Genomic DNA, 25,126 nt, shown 5'->3' with positions numbered 1-25,126 from the left:
TTGTAGAATGTGTGAGTGTTGTGGGCGAAAGTTAGGGGACCTGGCCTCCCTCAGACAAAAATCCTAGTTACGCCAATGACTTCTTCCCGTAATATTTCAAGGTTTTTCTAACATTTATCTAATAGACGTATTTTTTAACAGAAAACATTTAAATATGTTACAGGTGGCATGGCTGCATATAAATACCCAAACAATACTGACAATAGCTAACCACGTTATTACAAAGAACCACCGAATAGCCGTTTCTCACAGCGATCATCATACATGGTTCCTACACATACGAGAAGTTAGGGAATCTGACAAGGGAGGGTATATGTGTCAGATTAATACAGATCCAATGAAAAGTCAGACCGGTTACCTAGAAGTTGTCGGTGAGTATAACCGTATCCTTCCGAATTAACTGAACTTTCATTTAGCTGATATCGTAAAAATTGTGTACCAAACCACTTGTGGTCGTAATTCAAGTTGAATTTATGATACAAGTATTGCATTTTACACAATTGTGTTATGGTGTCTGGCAGAATTTATAAATTGACAAATGATATTTGATATCGTTTCCTTTCTAAGAGAAAAAACATTAAGGTGTATTTACAATATTATATATTCTCGAATAACTGCGTCGGGACTGTAATTGTCTTCCAAATAAAACTTAGGCAACTTTTTTCAACTCTTTCCCTTAACATTCCTTTCTTCGTACTATTTGACTAAATATGCTTTCAAACACGTTTTTCACTTCTATTTAGCTAAGTAACAAAAATAGGTCTTAAATTCTTTCCTAACGAAAGTAAAAAATAGAGGCTGTATTAATCAATATGCAGTGCCAACATAATCATGCTACCCATAGATTATTATTTCGATCCCATAATTAGTTAAAATAGAGGAATTCACAACTGCCTGATCACTGCTGATTCTTTGAAATTTCTTGCTTATTAATCTCTGTGAAAAGCAATTCGTAGCGTCGAATAAAATTTTCATCTTTTATCTATATCTTTATTTAAAGCATCCGAATCGAACTTCGAATAACTTTTGTCAGTTCGAATAATAGTCCAGTCGAATTGGACTTTGAATAAAAAATAATTCTAATTAGCCATTTTTTTGTGCGAAATTAAATGAAATGCATAATGTTTGAGACTCGTGAATACTTAGGGAACATTGTTAAAAAATTTCGAAAATGTGTGAAAAATATGTTTCTTGCGTGCAGAAGAAAATATAATGATTTTAGAGAAAAGAAGGTTCAAATAAGAAACGTGAGTATTTTTAATACCTACAAAGTGAGCTATAGTATATTGAAATCGGTGCACATGTTAAGTTGCAAAAGAATTAAAACTGTAAAAATAGGCTTTATTTTCAAATGTTTAATACTCGGAGAGATTTGAACTTAGAGCATTGAAATTTTAAGAGAATATCGCCTGCATTATGATCGCAAAGTCTGCCAACTTTCAGCAGTAAATATTTGCTTATTATTACAAAAAGCCATTAATTTATCCCAAACGCGTCTCCGGAAGAAATAATTTCTCCATCTTTGGCAGTTCGGACAGCAAGCAGTGCGGATTTTCTTTTACTGTTCGAGAGTTGTACACCTATCATGTAAACTCCAGATGAAATAAATATTTTAAATTAAATCACCGAGAAACAAAACCTCTTTTATACGACTTACATTTGTAAGTCGCATGTATATTTAACTCTTAATAATTATAATATGAAGATATAAAATCTCTTATAATCGAAGACTCCGAATAAACCTTCAAACAACTTTTGCCAGCACGAATAAACGCACTGTTATGCGTCGAGCGCCGTCGTCAAAGACTAGCGACCGTCGATCGACATACAAATGTAAGCAGGTAAGGAATATTGCATAAATGAAAATTAAAATTTGTATATTTTTCAACACACAGGGTGGGGCAATAACTATTACCATTTCAGATACCTTCGAAACTATAAGGTTCACTTTTTTTGTAATTTCTCGAATCAAGTAATTACATTCAAGTGTTAAACATTTCTTATCCTTGAACGTTGTAATTGTTTGCTATCAAATCCAAAAATGTTTTACTAATTTATAAATATATTAATATTTGATTCGGTTGAATTATAGAAATTCAGGTTTGCATAGTCAACCGAAGAAGTAAGCTACTGCTTTGCAGGCCTGTGGCCGAACTTGCAAAGTACAAAGTGGCTTTTGATCGCTTTTGAGAAACGTTATCGAGTACTCGTAGAGACACCAAAAGATTTGATCGTATATTGCCGCTCGAATGCATTCAAGAGTAGATTATACTGCTAACAGGGCCGCTTTCATTCGTTCCAACGTTAAAGCAACTTCGTGTTGAGTTCTGAACAGTGAGCCTTGTATTCCACCCTCCTGGCATTCGTATCCTTTCATTGAAAGAATTTGTAGGATTGTGCTTAAACACATTTTTCGATTCGCATACAATTCCATACGCCATTCAGTTAAAATGTTAAAGAAGAGTATACAGGGTAACCCATTTGAATGGATGCATGCATTAAATAAAAATAAAAATAATTAAACACTTACTTAAATGCACACAAAGTCGGTTGTATTCGATTATCCTCTAAGTTATTGATTATTTTAGAAAGCATGTCAGATAAAAGATGTAATACTTTTCATAATCAAAATTTATGTTTTCAACAAAAACAATTCTTTTTTAAAATGGCCCTTTAGCATTCAAAATAAAAAATACAGTCTTTTTGAGGCTTTATTGATAAAAAATAAGGCAGATTTCAATTTTCAAAATCAAAACAAATATTATTGCAATTTTTTAAAAAGCAATACAACATTAAAGATGCCCCTTGTCTGATATATTTTCTGATATAATTAGTACCTTAGAGGATAATCGAATAAAATCGACTTTGTGTGCGTTCAAGTAATTATTTAAATTTTTAAAGACCCTGGGGCTCCCTTTCCCTTTATCCGATCGATCTCAAACTTCACGCAGAATATTTTTTTATTAATTGAACCTATTTGAGGGTAGCGTTGCGTTGGCTACAAATCGCAGCGCGTAGCCACCGCTAGAGCGAGAACTCGGCTGGCAAACTCGCGTTCTGATTGGTCGGGGTTTTTCGTTAATATCTCGGTAACGAAGCCTCAGATTACATTGTTGCTAAGGAAGAACTTGTTCCAATTCACCCCCCGAGTTCCCCATTTCCGGGTCGGACAACATTTTTGTTACACCCTGTATATAAGCTTTCCGAAAAGACACAGAGCGCAATTCTGGTTCCGACGAAGACTTGAGAACTCCGAAACATATAATTTAGAATCTTACGACAACTCTGTTACGCGTAGTCGAATAAACCTCTTCAAGGTTCTTTTATTAAGTGTTGCACTCAATTCCACAACCCGGAATTCAACAATAAGTTAAGTAATGTTTCGTCACGACATGTAATAAATTGAGGTTATATTCAACCACTGAAGGTGAGTTGGGTGTTTGGGGTCATATGATCCCTCTCCAGTAGGATAAAATGATCCCAGGAATCATTTTACCCATATGCTATATTATCGTTTTTTGTTTTAGTTACAACAATGGTCCGTCAGTATAAAAGAAAAACAACGCGTCAAAGCTGTTTTTGTTTGAATAAAATGTAATAACTGAAATGCTTTTTAATGTTCGTCGTATTTACTATCAATAGGTATAAAATGACCCCCGGGGATCATTTTATAGCCTTCAAAGAAATGTGAATAAAAAGTGTAATTGATCAGGTAGCTAAATTTTATTTAAGCCAACGATAAGGTAGATAGACTAACTTACAAAAACTACTTTACTTTTATTTAAATAATAAGCATTTTTATTTTTGATATAAATTACGCCTTAAAGGGATCGTTTTAGACACCTTTCCCCTACTCCTCCTAACATGAAATGGCCATTTCTTGCTATTAATTCAGCTTTACTATAAAGCCAGTAAAAATTGGAAATTCTGAAATTCATTATATTATACGCTCGGGTAGAAACTATATTGCGTCGGTATGAATCGAAAGATGCTAATTAAACCTTGTGAATGAAGGAGAGTTGGTATATTTGCTGGCAAATTCTTCCCCAGCTATTAGCAAACACTTCATACCGTTGTTATTCATTAGGTAGCTCGAAGAAGGTTAAGCTCCACGTTAACCTCTTGGTCTCATCTTTCGAGCTGTTGATCCACCCCCTTCCGACGCTACTTACACCTCGAGCCAACCCCTTCCACAATGCCACTCAGTGCTATTACTTTTGCCTCTAATATCATGAAATGCGCACAATCTGAAACACCACTCAAGCGGATCAAGAAAACCCTCAGAATCTCTGCACCTCGGTAAAGTAATCAAGGCCGAGAAGAAGCCCTGGATTATTCGTTTTAAACGTGCAAATATCACACCTTGCCGGTGACCGTCACGTCGTAAATTCACCGTAAACTCTACGTTCGAGGTTTCTTCGCGCATTAAAGAAAGGTAAAGTTACCACGCTGGAATGACAGTCTTCGCATTTTCTTTAAACCTTTGACAGTCTAATAAAATCACGAAATGCAATAAAAAAAATTGTATATTTGTTTATGTTTTAAATTACCTCTATGCACGATAAGAAATGTAAAATTGTATTTGGCATCGTTATCAATTGCGGATTCTCTATCACATTTTTCATTGAATTTGTCGATTCGCAAGTATCAGTATTAGAACTGTCACGAATGATCGATGATTCATCGCTATCCAATTTTAATGCTGAAAGTATCGTATTGCTTTATGTATAGAATAAAATATACCGTTTGTAACTCATGAACACGCGAACAGTAACAGGTATTGTGTAATCGGTTTAGAAATCGACGTGATACACGTTTCAAAATTCACTTCTTTTTCTTTAGATGTGAAAGTATAATAGATACAAAAATGGTGAGCACTGAAGAAAATGGTTTAAGCGATAATAAACTTACAATTGAATATCTAGTATAAAATAAATAGTTTCGGCGAGTTGTGTCACCGTACCCGAGTCTCTCTTGGGCTAAATTGTTTGGTATTTGGAGCGTTGCCAGAGTCTCACTCGGGACAAACTGTCGAAGGTTTAATTTTTAGCTGGACTTTATAGATTTTCTATAAAAAAAGAATACTACTACGTATGATTTAAGAACTTCGAGATACAAGCACACTTTGACTTTCTGATTAAAGTGTAAAAGGAAATTGACATACACTGAAGCCATGTCTATAGAAACGCAAAACGAAAATAATACAAGAAAATACACGTGAAGGTCAGTCAGTATTGTAAAACAGATATTTTGTTAATGTGTGATAATTTCTAACCGAAGAGACTTCGAATTACACCTTTGCTATAAATAATTTTCATTCTTAGGTATGAGATGGTTCATTGTGTAAAATTAAATAATGTAAAGCGTGAAATAAAATATTTAATTCGATGAATTTTTGAAGATCGTGGCTTATGTAATCCTGGCATACTAAGATGGAGTTCCTCAGGTTCCCCAATACATATTTTTCATACCATTTGATAACTACTAAAAATATATTGCTGGACATTTTTCTATGTATCTTTCTATCAATTCTGATAAGTAAATATAGATTTTAAATACTCAGTAGAAATGATTTTTCAAAATAGAAAAATTAAAACTCTCTATGAAGGTCTGCATGACTTTCGAACGTTAAGTCCTCGTATGTCAGTTTTCTACCTTTGATGATGATTGTAGTAGAGTAATAACTAGAGTGAGGATTTTTACGCAAAATGGCATTTTCTAAAGTAATTCATAAAGACAAGAGCAAATGTCGGAATTTCTTTCCTCCCTTAACTATTTCATTAGACTCATAATAAAATATAAAACTCGTTACATTTGATGAAAGTTCTGTTGTTTGTTGTATTTTTCAGAAGCCTGTGAACTATAAATGCATAAAATCCGCAGTCTAGTAATAACATTATGTGAACGATATTTTTGCCGAAATAAATGAGGGTAAATTATATTTCTCGGAAACTGTGACCGAGTACAGCTTGAGTGGTTGCGTAGAGAACTTACAGAGCGATAAGAGTAAGCCATACTAGAAGGTGTGAATGGCAAATTTTTAGATCTGAATGAAGTGTGGTGTAACAAGTTGTTACTTTTCTCCCGATTTAAGCTTTCAAGTTGTTTATGTACGCTTTGGTTTTCTGGTTACGTTATTTTAACAATTAATGAATTAATGTTCCTTCCAGAATACCAAAACTATTCGTAAAAGGAAGACAGATCGTGGTGTGCCTTCTGCAAAATTATATAAATTAACTGCAGAAGAAGTTACAAACCAAATAGTCAGTTATTATTAAACTTAATTATCAGTATTAGATTTCTTATTTTCTAATACCCCTCACACGATACTACTTCAACCATCGTGTGAAGTCGCAAAAGACTAAGGTATTCGGCTGAGGATTCGCGACGAAACAGAGGATATAGTTTTGCATAATTATTTATAGTACTTAACCGCTATCAATTATACTACGACAACAAAAGAAATAAGAGAATTGGCTTACGAGGTGGCAATAAAATATAAAACATCAATTCCCAGCTCCTGGAAAAAAAATAAATGTTAATACTACGTACATATTTGCATTCTAAAAAACTAAAAATTGTATGTTACGTTTACGTTAAGAACCGGTTCCAAACGGGCCGGTTCGGTTATTTTTCCATCCAAAATAGGTGGCATCGTTGTAAAAGAGAAAAATAAAAAAGTGGTCCAAAATAGGCAACTCTCCCCTAACAAGAATCTTTTTTTCAATGTGCGCTTTGTTGTATGAAAATACTAATTAATAATTGATAGAATTCACAATCTGAGCCCTTCGGGAAAAGATTCATTCTTGCATCCGCTAGAGTGCGCGCAGAGCGCCACCACCATGCGTTTTCTCAGATACGTAACTTGCACAGTTCACTTCAAAAACTATACCGTCTATACACACTGTCGCGTCCTTTTAGTACCGTAGGCTTTTATACATTAAAATATGTTTTATGTTCATATCACGACCGGTGTCGATAATTCGTTTACTCTCTCCAACCAACGTTAACAATAATAATTAATAATCGTGACAATTATGGTTCAATTGGTTGTATCCCCATAGTCATGGACCTTCCCTAACACAATTGTAGAGATAGGGCGTATTTCATTATTGGCTAAAACCATAGTATACACAGTCGGATCATACAACATCGCGTGACAAATAGAACGAACGGGACACGTTGAGCCAAAACGGCATAGAGCGATAACACGAACGACCCGACGAACTTCGAAGTAATGCCGCAGCATCTGAGAGTGTTAACCATTTGCGAACTTACGCAGAGCAAACGTAGTACACCTCTTGCCCCCACTCCGCGCCGCCATGCACGCCAACTTCTCAGCTCTGCATAGTAGTTATGTCAGTAAATTAGACCTTAAGATTACATCGGTTATGACATTATGACCTTAAGATTACATTGGTTAGATTGATATTACCTAAGTATATTGGTATACTTTAATTTTATATTTTCTACAGAAATATTAGGTTAGGTAGTAAATGTCTTCCTATTTTCTTGTCACAATTTCTTCCTTCCATAAATAATTTATAATTTACATTAGTTTGCTACATTTTTTTTTAACAAGCAGATTTATTTGTTAGTTGGTCGACTGTAAGTGACAAGAATTTTTCAAGAAAAGTAGTATTTAGTTAAAAGTAAGGTTATCTTAAGTGGCATTGGATATAACGTGTTGAATTTACAAAATGTTTTGAAGAGTCATGACTAGACTGCGGATTTTTATGCAAAATGACATTTTCTAAAGTAATTTTTTAAGACAACAACAATGGTTGGAATGTCTTTCTTCTCTTAAATATCTTATTCGGTTAAGAATAAAGTAAAAAGCTCATTGTATCTAGCGAAAGTTTTTTCTTTATTGTATTACACGAAACCCTATTGGTTATAAATGCATAAAATCCGCAGTCTAGTCATGACTCTTAAATTAAAAAGACTTGTCTCACATCCGTTCTACAGCAATTTCCTGTCTGTTTAAATTAGCTGGAGTCCTGTTAGAAACCATGTCTTTATTTTTCCAGTGTAATTCTTTAATAATTGTACGGAGTGTTATGATGAACATGTGAACATTTATTTATTTCTACCGTGTTCTTGTCCCAAGTCCCCACTTTCGTCTGCAAGTTATGTATTTGGGAATGCATAGAAGGAAAGTACAAAGCGATACTTTATGCTCCACCCTGAAGAACTTCTTGGAAGTATGCATCTCGAGCACACATTGCAACGATTCGAACAATTTCCAGCGGGGCACTGAATTGTCCTGTAGATCGTGTGTCCCGGTGAAGTGATCTATTGCTCTCCCACTTCGATGCTCGATTCGGATGTTGAACTTTCCATGTTTCCTCTCTGTCCTCTTGCAAAGATATTTGCAGTTCCATTCGCTCTGTACTTTTTTTCGGTTCCTTATTTTCGTTCGTCTCGTTCGTCACAATGATCCGTGGCAAATAACAAGATAGCAACGAACCGAGATGGGAAATATATTTCCATAGAGAAAATTGTCCGGAACGCATCACGGAAAACACAAGAAACATTTGAAAGCAAGGACCAAACGAGAAACAGGGACTATGAACGGCATGGGGACGAAGAATTCACTTCGTTATCCACCGACACCGCGTGGATGTACATACGTACTACCAAATACATAATAAAGCGATTTACGTTCCCCTTTTTCTTCGAAGAAGTGCCAAAAGTCTCCTGTCTGACCAACAAATTGACATGCGACAAGATAAACTATGCAATACGTATACAATTTAGACGAAACTGCATATTACGATAGAGAAGATATAAATGAGTTCTGAAGAATTATAGCTGTTACGCGTTGCACACCATAAACATCTACAGTTAGAGTCTTATACGCACGGAAGATCTTCAGAAATAACTTCCCTAATTTTATATTTTTTCTGCCCGATCACAACAAAACTGTTATCGAACAAAACTTTCTTTCACACATTGTACACAGTTATTTCCCTTTTTAATCTCTTCGTCAGAAGGTTCGACATTTGGTCGACAGCCGTTTGTTTTCTACTAGCAAAATTCGGAACAAAAGGGTCATAAACCAATACCCTTCGAGTACGCGCGCAGTTTCCGCCCGGTCGAGTCGAACCTTGAGCGGCCAACGTTTGCACATGTACACGTCACCCTGAGGGAGACATTTTCTTCTTCCGTGACGTCTTGGAAAATCCAACGGATTTCTCCTCTTTCACGGCAACCAATCAGTGAACAGCATTTTTAGCAACCGCCTTCATCCTTCAGCCAATCAGGAAAAACGTATATTTTCATGGTTTTTTCATTTCCATTTCACAATCAGTCAAGCAGAATCAGCTAAACAGACAACATCTTGCACTTTGTGTTCACTTGGAGTTCGGAATCCGGAATAATCACACAACTTGTACCACTTATCATATTTCATCATCTTTATTCATTTCTTAATAGTGTATCAAAATGTGTTTTGTTATCTGTTACCCTTAAATCCATACACAGGCGAGATACATATACAAGGACTGAAGCGCGTATAATTCAATAACGCAATTTCCGAGCGCTTCAAGTAAGTAACTACAAGTCGAAACTTCAAACTGTTATATCTCATCATGGAAATATCCGACAAAAAAATGTTTCGAACAAAATTTACTTGTTTTTTCCTGTAGAATCTAAATATGTAACGTTTTATAGGGGGTTCTATGTAAAATTATAAAGGTACCCTGCCCCCCCTTAAAGGGGAAGGGAGGGGCCACTTCACGTTTATGTAGTTAGAAAGGCCCTTCAGATTCATGCAATTTAAGACCAAGAACTTTAAAATCGATGGCATAGTTTTCGAGATATTGAGCTGTTAAGAGTTATGTGGGCCACCCTGTATATTGTTTACGTGTTTACTTTATTCAAGTTTAATATCCTTCTTACGTTAATTCATAGTAGGAATCGCAGAATTTCGGTGTTGGTATCAATCGTGTCGGAGATTTACGACCATCGTTGACTATCATAGTCTCACCGTGAGTTCGCGCGTAAACAATAGCAACGTTCAGACAGATTGGAAAGTACAAGAAATTTCTCGTTCACTCTGACTAGATAAACGTTCACTTAATCACATGACAGTAGTAACAGAAATTTGTTAACTTACATATAAAGGGTTATCAGTTAATAAAATCATGCTTATCAATTAATCGGAACTGTGAAGACCATTATGTGCGTGCGTGACTGCATGATACGCGTTAATTGCGGTGGAGTGCGACGTCCACTGATACAATGGTGCAGCACACAGAGGGGAAATTCACAAACGCTACCTTCACGCAGCCGCAGCTACGTTTTAATCATTTATTTGTCCAGCCAGTACGCAAGCATCGAAGCTTTTGTGCGGTGAAAATAAACGGGGTACGATTTATTTATAAATTCAATTTGTATTTCTTCCTCTCTCCTGTCTCTCTATCTCTTTGTGGTCGTGGATATCAATATCTTGCAACGAGCAAATGTGCCCGATTGGATTCCATCTATCAGCGTGTGATGTCGTCGAGTTTTAGATTTTACTACACATTTATGAAAGTAGATATAATTTCGATGATTTTGTAACAATTTTATCAGACTGGTGTAATGTTGTTGATCTTCGGTTCCTGACTGTGTCATCCCCTGTGTGGGACTAGTAGTTAAAGGGATTGGAATTGGAGGGGTGGACGTTAAGGTATGCGAATGGGCTAAGGGACTTGAAAAAGAGCTGCCTGGGGAAATCGGGATATCGTGGGAAACCATCTTGGCGACTCCCGGAATTTGGGTGAAAGTGTTCCAACGGACGATCGACTTCTTGAGACGATCCATTATCGCCAGGTCACTACATGGAAAACTCATTCGCATATCGGAGGGTTGGTTGACGACTGTCGAGACAGTCAGAACAACATACCGAATACATATTCACCGGACATGTCATTTAACAGCGACAAATCACGGCCCATAGCACCCTATACGCGTTTATTTATTCCTCTATCTGCAGAGATTTATACAGGGTGTCCCAACATAGCTTCGATCCCGTAAATTAGGGGATTCTGGAACGATTTGAAAAAACTTTTTCCTTAGCGAAAATGTTTGGTTAACAAGAAAGGGTGGTATGTGTTCTTCATAATTTTGATAATCACTAGTTCACAGTCATTTGGTGATCGAGACTCCATTATGAAATTCTTATGTAAGGTGAAACCCTAAATTCAAAAATCGACATGAGACAAAATCCTAATGATACGTTTTTCAGATATCGTCCGATGAATATATTGGTACTCTTTTAAAAAGACGACCCGACATTTTTGGCCATATCTCGCGTTAGAGTTGACCGACTGGTCTTTTCAAAAAAAGTACCAAAATATTCATCGGACGATATTTCAAAAACGTATCCTTAGGATTTCGTCTCATGTCGATTTTTGAGTTTAGGGGACCACCTTACATAACAATTTCATAGTGGAGTCTCGATCACATATAATTTTTTGGATTTTGTAAACTAGTGTAACATACATATGTCAAGGTCAAGTTTCCCCGAATGTCTTTAATTGTTAACAATAGACACTTCTTCCACCTATCTGTGTAAATTATATGTGTAGAATTATAACACTATACATATACATATGTATAAGTATGAGTGGTACGAGTGGTAATTGACCGATTGATAAATTGCAAATATTTTTAAATCACTGTATCCAAAACATCTGTAAATGGAAAACAGGAAAAAAGTACAACTCAGCGTTAAGTAATGGCGGTTGGGTAGTAATTTATTACAAACAGTTCAATACGATTGTCCTGTATATCGTTTGGGGTATTCTTCGGAACCCCATTAACGAACCTTTTATTTCCGTATATGCCATGTTGAGGTACACTGCGAAAGCATAGGATGGTCATTCGATTTACGCATCGAAATTAAGCCACGCTCGGGTTGTGGTGATCGTTCAGTGAACGACTGTTTTTTAACTCTAGTTTCAATCCAACCCAGCCCAGCGCGAGACACCAGTGTGATCGGTAGGAAGGACGAACTACGAAACCTGTGCAAGGTAATGTTGGAAACAGACGAATTCCGGGGTGTGTAGCCTGGTGGAAGTGTGGGACAGGATAAACGAGGCAGATTCAGATTGATGCAGGATGCAAAGAGCCGCTTTCGAATGAACACGCTACTGCCGGACAAAGGGATACTGGGCGAAGAAAAATTTTCCTGTTAATGATTGTAGATTATCCTGAAATACACAATCTAGCAACGGCACCCGCTGCCGAACTCAATTCGGATTTAGAGTAATATGTTCTTTTCTTGATAACTGATTGATAAGTAATTGAATCGACGTTTTTATGAGAGTTTCGTAGAAAATAACGTTTTCAACCTTGTCTTACTTATTCTAGGAAGAAGTTATTCGACTTAATTTAAATAATGGTAATAAAATTTTACTATTTGTGTAAAATGTGCGAATAACATTTCAAAATACATGTAAGAAAAAGTTAGGTGGTTAGGAGCATTACAGGATATTTTCTAAGTTATCAGACATATTAGAAATATTTAATTTTTGTTATTAAATTCGACAGGAATTTTTAACATTTTCTCTGTGTATTAGTTGATTTTTTGAAATATGTTTACTTTCACATAAATCTGGATCAAAGTGGCTGTTATCTTGTACCAACGTACTATATTTTTTTGATAGTTTGTCAATGGATTGTGCATAAAAATTCAATATTTTGCCATTAAAACATGGATAGAAGAAACGATAAATGTTTCGATCAAACCAAATAAATCAATGCAAACAAGTCATTCCACGGATATCAATACAACTAAACAGTTCAAATACACGTCGTATATAAATCTATTGCTATTGGGAAAAAGTCAGAGACCGTAAAACTTCCGGAATCACATATCCTTTCATTCCGAATTGATTTCACTTTAATCCATACCGAAAACGATTTTACAAATACAAAGAATTCTCGGTGGAACGAGTGCATGGTCAATTTGGAAACAGATTGTGGAGTAAATAACACGCTTTCGAATAGGTGAAGTACTCTATTCTATTCGAACTGTGGTCACTTTTTTAATAACCATTTTAATAATAATTCAATTTCAATATTTGTCTTTTGTATCTTGATTACAACTTATGGATGAAATAGTAAACAAGAACGCCTAAATAGCGACCAAAACGCTATTTTCTTTTTTTTTTTTGAGCGACATTTTATGCGGTTACCAAGTGGAGAGGAACAATATCCTTTTAAAGGCATCGCGATTCATGCCAGGAGGCGGTACTGGATAACTTTTGACTCACTGAAATCGCTTATTCAGACATTATTTTCACAGGATTTGACTGGATCGTCTTCCGAAAACAGTTAACACAGAAGAAGAGTTACCATAATTATATTTAGCCTAATTGGAATAGTAAATAAATAAAATTAAGGGGATTGTGAAGAACATAACATTATAATTGTAACAATACATAATCGAAACAATGAATAATAAATTTATTTATTTCTGGTTAACTTTCACAGTTCCACCGGATATTGTGGATTACGAAACCAGCACAGACATGGTGGTGCGAGAAGGTAGCAATGTAACTTTACGTTGTGCTGCAACAGGATCACCGAAACCTACCATCGTTTGGCGACGTGAGGATGGCCAGCCAATATTTCTGGGCAAAAGGGAAAATGGTAAATCCTAACCCGCATGAAAATTTACATTTACTCCGCCATTGATTTATTATATACTAAATTCTAAAATTAATCAAATTCGTCTTAATAACGTTTTTGTTATCAATTATGTGTATGTTAGAAATATTAGTCCGAGGCCGTTTTTTAATTAATAATTAATAAAAGTGGGGTGAGGGATGTTTTTATTTAAACAAAGAATTTTTATCAATTTAATTGCATCGTTTTATAGAGCATAAAAAACCATTTTTATTCTAACCATTTTTTTATGTCTACGATAGTTTTAAAGGTATACAGGGAAATATTATGACACCTATCTACCTTGAAGGGATGTTTTCACCCTGAAGAACTGAAATTGGGCCAAAAACAAACATTGCGCTATATTTCTCTTGAGGTCCCCTATAAACCTACAAAGTTTAAAAAAAATCGGAATTTTCGGGTTACCGAACTTCCCATCTAAGATGAAATCGGCGAATACAGAAATTGCGTTCGAGGCTTCATTTCGAAATTATTAATTATTATTACAAATATGGGCGAAACACACGTAAATAATATTTGAATATTTTTATCCCACGGTCGAAAGGCGACGTAGCCCTCTTGTAACGTCGGCTTTGACATTGTTGCGTAGCTTGAGGATATATTATACATATGTATACACCAGAGTTGGGCAGAATTTTATTCGAATAATACACAGTGAAAAGCAGCAGTATCTAAGGGTGGCGTGCTGAGCTTTAAACAATTAATCAGATTAGATAATTGTTCGAAAAATGTCGATTTATTCATAAAGAAGTATTATTTTATTATAAAAATTGAAATTTCCACGTTGAAACAATTAAAAATGACGAAATATTTTTTTATCTTTTATTCGTTATTCGAAACTTTTTATCTAGATAATGAGTTTGTCCATCTCTGGTATACACATAGGCGTGTAAGGTGGAACTTCTAAGTAATATAAACCAGTATATTGTAGGACAATCGTAGTAGTATAAGTACCGTTAGATCAGACCAATAGAGCCACGTTTGTATCAGGCTATCAGGGAAATAATTTTGTTTTCTAGGGATTAATTGGGATTAATTTTGTTTTCATTTCTAGTCGTTTATTGATATTATTTTTTGTGGTTTTTAAAAACCAACAATATGCATTGTCATATCCAATAGTAGTATGTCTCATCGGAAAATGGGCAGACTATAAGGGTTTTAAGATGAAACAAAAATTTAAAGAAATTTGGTATACTGAGACATGATTTTGATTACATTCTGAAACAAATTATAGCTGGAAATTCCGACGCAATTTTCATCGTATTCGAGATAGCAGTACCAGAAAATATACTGACGGTGAAAAAGTTGTTTGAGCCCAGTTCAAAAACTGCACTCTCGTATACCAAACTGTCAGAAACTGTAACTTCATTGAAACTTTCGGGGAAAAATATAAAAAAAGCATTCAGGAAGCTTCAACGAGCAATACCAGAGTATACTGTACATGAAATCTGTTTATATCGGAAATGTTCAATATACACGATAATTTCAGGAAATAATAATGTTTAGCATGTATTCGTAACTTTTTTTTTCACAGTACTTTTACACTTTTTGTTCAGAAACAATAAAAATGCTACAATTATAGAAGATTGGAGGGTATAATACAGGGTGATTCTTATAAAGTGACCGATTGAGTTTTCTCCCTGATATAGTTAGATATATTCCTACCCTAGGCCGGTAATAAACTGAATAATATTAGCAAAAATTGGTACGTTTTTGACGTATTTTTCACTTTGATCATTATTTAAACATATTTAGATGTCTGTAATAAAATAACAATTTACATCGTTTTGATCGGGAGAGCCCAGAGAATTATTTCGTATAAAAAATAACTAAATAACTGTACTATAAAAACACAACACAGCTCGAAAGTTGAAAATTTGAAATTTTTTTTGTAAATCGATTTCTTCACAAACTGAACGTGCTGGGGAAAAACGGGTTGCAGATTCGTATTCAGCTTATAAAGATTTATCAAAAAAGTCTATTAACGGTTATGAGGTAGGAAAAAAAATTAAAATTTGTTCAACAGTGTAATTCGTGCATTTCAATTTTCAAATTTGTGTTGCAGTTACAGCTGTCGATGGACCAAATTTTAATATCACTAAAGTGAGTCGAGTGCATATGGGAGCATACCTTTGCATTGCATCCAATCAAGTTCCACCGTCAGTTAGTAAACGAATTATGCTGATTGTTCATTGTGAGTATTATTTCGCATCCGTCATGCATCTATTCTTGTCATACTGATGTTTTTTTATATACAGGGTGTCCCAAAAATGTTTTAACCCCTTGAAAGGGGTGTGTCCTCGGATAATTTGAAACAGCTTCTTTTTACCAAAAATATTCTCCGAAACATTGTTGACGAAATATTAACGAAAACCCCAACCAATCAGAGCGCGAGTCTGCCAATCGAGCACCCGCGATAGCGTTGGCTACTGAAGTGAATACATATATGTTGCGACACTTTTGACAATAATCATTTTCAAAGAAAATCGCCCAACCCTCGCAAATATCGCCCAAACTATTCGTTATTCCAAAAAATATTGAAAGCAGAACTTACTTTGTTTCGTGGAGGTCATCTTATGATATTCACAAATCTTATCTAGGTGGACATATTTTGTTTTTTTAAACAGACCTCCATGTTTTTGGTTGAAGCAGACCTGTAGCCTATTCCGTGACAAATTAATTGAAATATGTTGATCTTCCAAGGTTATTTATTACCGTCCAAAACTTACACAAATAGTAGAGATCTTGGTAAGATGGTGATGCTAAACGAAAATAAGTGTAAGATTTTATTTCTAATACCAAAGAAATAATATTTTCGCATAACAATCTTACATGTTTTAGTAACAAAAATATATATGTATTTAAAGAACAAAATTGTATACTTATCTTTAGTATAAAATAAAAAACTAATTTTTTTAGCAAATTCAGCATCTTACCAGATTATTGTGTAAGGTGGTTATATAAGTTTAATGAATATAATTTTTACATGTGAAGAACCCAGCCTTTCGATATTTAATGCAAGATTCATGCCACCAGCTTGGGCATAGCTGAAGCATTAACGCAAAATTACCCTTCTTTCATATGGTGTATTGCAGACAATAATGGATCCTGCGCCCCAACTCGTCCATTTAATAACTTTTGTCTTTAATTGTTATATTTTTCTATATAGCTATCATGAAATCTTTTACCCTATTTCTTAATATAATCTGTTCAGAATTTTTAAAGTAATACACAAGAACGAAATTAGCACACAATAGTTAAATGTGTATTTTCTACATGTTATGTGAGGCGAAAATTTTTGCCGGTTTTTCCAGTTCCGCCCGTAATTTTGGTACCAAATCAGTTAGTTGGTGTTCAGGAAGGACAACAACTGACTTTGGAATGCCACTCGGAAGCTTACCCCGAATCCATTAATTATTGGACAAAGGATAAACATGAAATCGTTCCACAAGGTACGTTAAAACAATGTTTTACTCTTTAACCTAGCCTCGTTTCCACGTGTATAAAAACACATACACATATAAAAACATTCGAACGACGATATATTTCTAAACAAACTGTACATAAACTGCATACTGCCGTAGAGATCTTGGAAACATTATATATATTTTTTCAAAGTTAATAGTAGTAGTGGTTTATTTACAAATTTCTTTTACAATAAAAATTTTACAATAGTTATTCTTAAACATATACCGTCTTATCCCGTACGCTTTACTCACGTCAAAAGTCTGCGGGAGAGAGAACGCTTCTTTAATGAAATTACATCAACTAAACTGAATAGAATTAACACGGCGTGTGATATACATGTCTGTACATACAAGGGAACATATCGAATTCAAACACGCCTATTTTTATGCCCTCTATATGGGATATAGTTTGCGAAAAAATATTTGACACGCATTTTTTTATATCGGCCATCCTCCATATTGAAGGGGTGAAAACAGCCCTCAAAGTTGAGGTTTTAAAACATATTTTTTGGAAGATCCCGGGAACCAGAGGGTATAGATACAATTTTTTTTTGTAAATGATATGTTTTTTAAAGGGGAATGTGATCATCTAAACGTTTTCTTTTTAAATTTATTTTTTTAATATATTATGTAAACGAATAAATCTAAAAAAACGTTTAGATGATTACATTCTCTATTAAAAAATAACACAATTTACAAACAAAATTTTAATCTATACCCTCTACTTCCCGCGATATTCCCAAAAATGTTTTAAACTTTTGAGAGCTGTTTTCACCCCTTCAATATGGACGATGGCCGATATAAAAAAATACGTGTCAAATATTTTTTCGCAAACTATATCCCATATAGAGAGCATCAAAATCGGCGTGTCTGGGTTTCATATGTTCCCTTGTTAGCTTAACTCTAACTTATATGTATCTCTACTGATTCTATGTCTTATCCTAAAATACCAATCCTCACTTGGGACTCACGTGTCTGCTTTTTCAACCCTTCTTTCTCGCTTTCATACCCTTACACACTCCTTCCAATTCCCCTGCCCTCGCGTCGTTGAATTGTTTTAGCGGTTGCCCCCCCCCCCTCTACCCCTCCAGAATTTTCTCCACCGCCACCGGCCAACATCCACCCTTCCCCTTCCTTCTCCATATTTTTATTCCACACATGCTCCGAAGTCTCTTCCTCCAATCCACAACTTTCATCGTTTTGTCTAAAATCCGAAAGCATCGAATAGTTAATTATGACGTCTTTTGGTAAGTGAAATTCTTGCAACAAAGAATTTTAATCGATTTTAAGCTGATTTAAGGACATTTCGAACATTATTCAAGTCGCAGTCATACTGTCCTTTCATTATTTCGTTTTGCATCCACGTTACTACCTTCTATTCGCGGAAGATAGCACAATCGAATTGGAGGACGGAAACGCCTCTGAATGGTGTCGATCTAAACAGAAATCACGTTAACTTAAACTGATGTGAGACGAATACCAAAATAAGCCAGACTTGGGGGCAAGCTAGACTATCTTTCACACTGATTGAACTATTGTGACATTCCTTCAAAGCCCGTTGAAATTCTTGGGGTCGTTTTGCACACTATACGATCGTTTCTATTCGAAAAGCCCAATAAAAGCGCTGTATACTATATGTCCAATCGATCAACTGAGTTTACTACATAGTACCACCCGTTTCGTTCCTGTTACATACAATCCTTCAAAGCTAACGTATTTGATCAACCGGAAAGTATAGTTGCCTTATATGCCCCTTATTTCATGACTTGTCTGTTAAGATACACTGAATTTAATATTAATCGCGAAGAAAATGGTTATTATTTCGTGTGAAATGATATTTCACTTCCAAAATACTTTCTAATATCTTTTCTGCTATTTAAGCTAGATCCGTAATATTTAATATTTCCAATTAGTATTCGTTCAATCCATTATAATTATATTATTTCGATAATTAACTTATACATTTAGAAATTATTTGTTATACAATGATTTAATAACTTTATGTGATTATTCTGTGATTATTCAGATAATAAATTATAATATTCGATCAAAAATGATTTTCCAATAGTAATGTAATTACTTATTCGAGACAATAAATATTTTGTTTCAGAGTTATTTTGTTCCCTAATTTTTAATAATATTTTTCCTAACTTATCTATTAATTAAATAATCATTTTAAACAAAGGAACAATTAGTTTCGATACTTTCAAAATTAATTCTCAGTCCAATATTAAATATTATTAACGTATTGTTAACGTAATTTTCTTTATATAAATGTAACTACAAGTTCGTTCATTTCGTTTGAATACCAGAAAAATTATGTCTAAAGAACTGTATGGCCAAACCATACAAAGAAGGGCTATCATATTATTACTCTTTAGGACTTATGAACTTCGCCGCTTTAGTTAATAATGTTGATCTCTGTTCGAGGTCATCTCAAGGTCATAACTCGGGCATACTTGAATGCATTTTTTTGATCTGCTACAGAATACAGCAGAGAAAAATATGTCCTCCTGCAAAAAACACAAATGACAATAGAAAAATTCAAGGAAAAGGCTCTTTTGAAACCATTTAAATTGTGCTTTAAATAATTTTCATACCATTGAAAAGAAAGAAAATATTCAGGTGGCCCCCTTCAGCTGAAACACCCTGTATTTGTCGCAAAACCGTCTTGAAATTGTAATAATATTTTTCAGGAGGGAAGTACGAACCCATACGAAGGGAGAACGCATACACAGTTTACATGAAGCTAACTATAAATTCCGTCGGCCCATCGGATTTTGGATCATATAAATGTGTTTCCATGAACTCATTAGGGGACACAGATGGCAGCATCAAAGTTTACCGTAAGTACTGAATACGTAATACATTTAACTACTACAGTGGTGAGTAGGACATCGTTTTCCCTCTCCACTCCTTTGTAGTATGCCGCCACAAGCCGTCAGGCTCGCTGGCCGAGTTATACATGTAACTAAAAATAGTCCAATTTATATGGCTCATTTTCACTACGAAAATCTCATCGAACCATTAAACACGTTTTCATTAAGAAAAACACGAAAATAATAAGAATTTCATTTTTTATACACTAGTCAGACTACTTTGTTGAAACCGCTCAACCAGGAAGAACGACCCATGTTTTGCATTCTAACTCATTTGCAATGTCCATCTCGATCAGCGACCGAGCTCAGCGATTCGAACGGTTAAGAAAGTACAAAATGCGAAATGACACGTTGGTTTTGTTTAATGCAATCTTGGGCAATCGAAAAGTCCGAGGAACGCGAATTGGGGTTTGAATTGTCTAGTCCAGAGGTCGGGAAACTTCTGAGACGGAAGAGCCAAACCTGTCCCCTACAACAATTTAAAAATTATTTCAGAGCTATAAATATATTTTTATAAATAAGGAAAATTTAAAGTAACATTATAACAAGTTCTAATATTAATTATATCTTTATTAAATGAAGAAGGAATCTTAGAAAAATTGCTCTCATTGATTGTATTTTCATTTTTAGTTGTACTTCAGAGTCACCTGTAAGTAGGTACCCAAAGAGCCACATTTGGCTCGCGAACAGCAGTTTCCGACCCCTGGTTTAGTCCCTCCTGTTGTAGGTTCCTAGAAATAAGAAGGCATTTAAACATTTGCGGCTGCCTTGACAGTCAGTTCCTCTTTCTCTTTCACTTTCTGTCCTTTTCTACGGGCGTCAGTGCCGGCAAAATACAAAGGCCAGCTGCCGAGGCTCGGCTCCAAGTTTACGAGGGGTTAAAATCGTGATCGTACGTCCTTACTGCTCGCATACGATCCCGAGTTTCGAGCAGTAAAGAAAAGTTTACTGCAGTACGGACCAAAATATAGCAAGGTCGTAAAATCGGTAGCACATCAAAGTAAACACGTTGCGGTCGCCGAACCAGCAGAAAATGACCCTGAAAACTCGGGCAGGGCCGTAAGACGGAAAACTTAATACCGAGTCAATGTACTTTGTATAAAACATCAACTCGAGCTATACAGAGACATAATTTCGTGTTGTGCGTCACACTTGATGCTTCCCTTATTATTATTATGGCCACAGTCACGGTTTAGGTTGTTCCACAATATATTGAAACAAACATTCTCGTCCAGATTCTACGTTCATTTCTCGTTCCAGTTCTTAATGGTTTGTATTAAGAGTTATATAATTTGTATTATACAGTTTGTATTATTATTACAGAGCATGAGTATTCATTTCCAACGACTAAACATTTGAATTTTGAATTGACTAAAGTAAAACCATAAATAAATCGATTAAACATTTCGGTAAAAGTTACGTTTAAGGGATGCAGCTCCGATAACCTTGACCTTGGCATATGTGTTGAATGCTACAACAGAATGCAGGACACCTACGTCCCTAGGTTCGGCGACATTAGTGGATGCCGCCGCTCAGTCTTTCAGTTTACGATCTCGCTATATCTTGGTGCGTACTGTACAATTAGTCTGTTTTCGGTTATCAAAACAGAACTGTTGTATGCCGAATTCGTCTTGAAATCGTCTAACAGATAAGCGTAAAAAAATTATAGGTGTATTTGCAAAAAATTAAAGGTGACCTTGAAAAATCATGAAAAAGAAGAGTTGACAACAAATTTACTATAATCACGTTAAAGCTCTCTTGAAACCATGGTATACCTGATAAAAACATTTGCGATCAGATTGCTAATAACAGAGTAATTTCTACTGATCACGATTCGTGGTTCACCCTGTATATTATACTAAGATGGCGACACAGCGAGCGCGTACCGCGCAGCTCGCCGCGAATTCGGTAATTCTCAGGCCGAATTGGGCCAGCGTCGCAGGCTTATTATTATAATCTGTTAAAATTAAATATTATTATAATTATTATTAATGAAATATTATTTATAATCTGTTATTTATTTGAAATCATTGAAGGCGCTCCTTGCCTTCATTCAGTATATCATGGTTATAATCCATTCTTATTAATATGATATTACTATAATTGTTATTAACGAATTTAGATTCGAAATTTTACATTATACGTACGTAAAAGTTTGCCCGTAGAATCTAAGTTTGAGTAACAAACACTTCTGAAATATGTGTTCTCATCTGTTTCAGCGATAACATCAAGCTCAAATTCCAGTTCTAGCAACACAAGACATAAAGGTGAGGTATAATTCCTGGATGTATGTTACTTTCATTTAAAACGTGCAATTTTTATGTAAATGTAAGTATAGGGAAGTAAAGATACGGAACATTTTACTTACGATAGCTAGATGTGTATCAAAGGTGCCATAATATGTCAGTGATAATTTTTCTGTACATGAAAACGTATCAAAAATTTATATGTTACCACTATTTTTTTTTAAATGGTACGCTGTACTTTGTTACACTAAATACAACGGCGAATATTTAGACGATTTGAATAACCTGTTAAATTATGGCTTGTTAGAATCTTCCGAACATTAACTAGTGCGCAAAAGGTAAAAATGTATAATGTATCATTTTAAAAAATAGAGGTGATCTTAAAATACACTTTTTTCATACAATCTTCAATAACAAAAACATAGCGGGTGAACAAAGTTACTATCTCGTCCTAGACATGAAATTGGATTTATCATTTAATTAAAAAATAAAAACATTTACGGTAATGCAAAATTTGTTTACCCTTCTTTCATATACTTACATATAAGTTAAACAATATTTCTGTTACTTGTCTTTTTTGGTTTAATCATTTTTAATTCTATTTTCTTTTAAATTTATTTTTTTTTGTATTACAGGAAAATTGCGGCATAATTCAAGTAACGACGTTTTCGACGGAAATCAAGATATGCTGAAAGAGCGTGGTAGGTATAACTCTATCGAGAGAATTCGCGATCTCCAACACGCAAACGTAAACAGAGATAATATTTGCCTGACAACATTTTTATGGCACCATGTTACGTGTTGTAGGTCTAAGACAATAATTTTCTGGCGCTATAAAAAAAGCTTTTCAGAAATGTTCATAATTGGCCAAAGTGTGATCGTGAATTTTATCAGAATGTAATTGACTGGTAGCTGATTGCTTACGAATACCTTAATTTTTAATGATAGGTATGTGAACAGTCCAAACATGTTTGGACCTTTCTGTGTACGACTAATTTAAACAGTCCAAACAGAGTTGGTTCGTGGCAAGGCAACCAAACTCTGACAAAACTTTTGAAACACTTTTGAGTCTGCAGTCTTCTCCCTCTTCTATTTCTTCCTTGCTTCTGCTCCTCCTGTTTTTTGCTTACTGTATTTTTCGTGTTGTTTAATTGATAGGTGGTCTGATGTTCCTGTTTCCGTAACTAATACCAAAGAATACTGAAAAATGTATTATTGTCTTGAAAATCTCGTACCGTTCAGGGGATCAACTTCAGTTAAACTTTTGCAGTAATTAGTAATAGATTGTGCGGTATAGCTGAGAGTGAAAAATACTTATCAGTAATACATGAAAAAATATATCTAAAATTAATTACCTATGTCTTAAATTCATTTTAAATTATTTGGAAATTATAATGTTTAATTTACGGTACAATCTATTCTAACATTATTTACGAATTTGTTCGTAAAGGAATAGTTAGTTCCCACTAAAAAGAATCAGATGTGGCTTTGAAATGTTGAAAAATTACAAATTATAGCACATTGGAACACGCAATATTACTTTGAAGGAATTTCCACTGAAATCAATATTGACGAAATTGTGGAAGTGCTTCCAGTCGCATGCTTCAGTCCATGTATACCTATGTCCCCTTTGAACGTAGTAATATTAATGCAGTTTCCTTTTTCAGATTTGAAATTTCGAGGTCGCAAAGGAACCAATGGGAACGAAGCCGACGATTACGACGATTCTGGAGTAATGACGATAGAGAACTCTTTAACGCTGATTTTTTTTTTAGTCACCTATACTATTTACCTCCAGCACCATCCGCAGTTAAGAACTCTCCATCCGGCTTGAAAAACGGCCGTCGTCGCGTTAGCACTTCATCACATTCTCCATTCGATCGCAACCCATCGAAAATTTGTAAATCCATTTAGAAATCCATCGCTCAGGGACTACATACGAGGATATAATTCATGAATTGCGCTGACCACTTACACTGTGGTATAAGATGACATTATAACGTGTAATGATAGTAGCTATTGAAAATTATTCATAAACAGTAATTCGGTAGCTCGAGAGTAGAACGTTATTCCTTGCCCTGGAATTAACGGGTAATGTGTAGTGTGAATAATAAAACGTACAAGAGGATGCTGATAACACTGTTCAACACCTGAAAATTTGTGTACTTTTCAGTTAGTGTTTCTGATAGACCTTTATGAGCTAAATACGAATCTGCAAACCGTTTCTTCCCAGTACGTCCAATTTTGGAAAAAATCGATTTTAAAGAAAATTGCAAATTTTCAAATTTGGTACTGTATTGTGCTTTTACAGTAATAGTTATTCAGTTTCTTTTCACACGAAATAATTCTCTGGACTCTTCCGAAGAAAATGATATAAATTATTATTATATTATAGACATCTAAATACGTTTAAATAATGTTTAATGTGGAAAGAACACTGAATATCTATTACTGTAAAAGCACAACACAGTTCCCAAGTTGAAAATTTGCAACTTTTTTTTAAATTGATTTTTTCAATAACTGGACACGCTGGAAAGAAACGATTTGCAGATTCGTATTTAGCTCGTAAAGGTCTATCAGAAACGCTTATTAGAGATTACAAAAACGAAAAAAAGTTCAAAGTTGTTGAACAGTGTAATTGGGTTTGTAAACATGCACGACGAGTACAGTGAGCCTTGGTCATGCTTAATTACGATTAACGATCGTACTCGAAGCTAGTCAGTATCGTGCAGTTATTTACGTTAAACTAGTTAAGTAGTAGTATATGTATATTTGTACTGTACGTTGCTTTTTTGCAATAGCAACAGAATTTCCGATTTAATATGCGGAACGTAGAAAATTCTGTTTTACAACG

At 34.8% G+C, this 25,126-nt stretch overlaps 1 protein-coding gene across 1 annotated transcript; it reads left to right on the top strand.

Moving 5' to 3' along the window:
- Positions 1-298: 298 nt before the first annotated feature.
- LOC107189732 (neurotrimin-like) lies at positions 299-24,106 on the top strand. The gene is made up of 8 exons (XM_015578339.1): positions 299-371; positions 13,486-13,644; positions 15,746-15,874; positions 16,995-17,132; positions 19,844-19,993; positions 22,246-22,293; positions 22,908-22,973; positions 23,940-24,106. The coding sequence occupies exons 1-8, from the start codon at positions 314-316 to the stop codon at positions 24,104-24,106; spliced, it is 915 nt and encodes a 304-aa protein (XP_015433825.1). The 5' UTR covers positions 299-313.
- Positions 24,107-25,126: the final 1,020 nt, after the last annotated feature.

The sequence above is a fragment of the Dufourea novaeangliae genome, unplaced genomic scaffold, assembly GCF_001272555.1.
Source record: "Dufourea novaeangliae isolate 0120121106 unplaced genomic scaffold, ASM127255v1 scaffold162, whole genome shotgun sequence".
Classification (NCBI taxonomy): Eukaryota; Metazoa; Arthropoda; class Insecta; order Hymenoptera; family Halictidae; genus Dufourea; species Dufourea novaeangliae.
The sequence above is the reverse complement of the archived record's forward strand: the minus strand, read 5'-3'. Positions and strand labels throughout refer to the sequence as shown.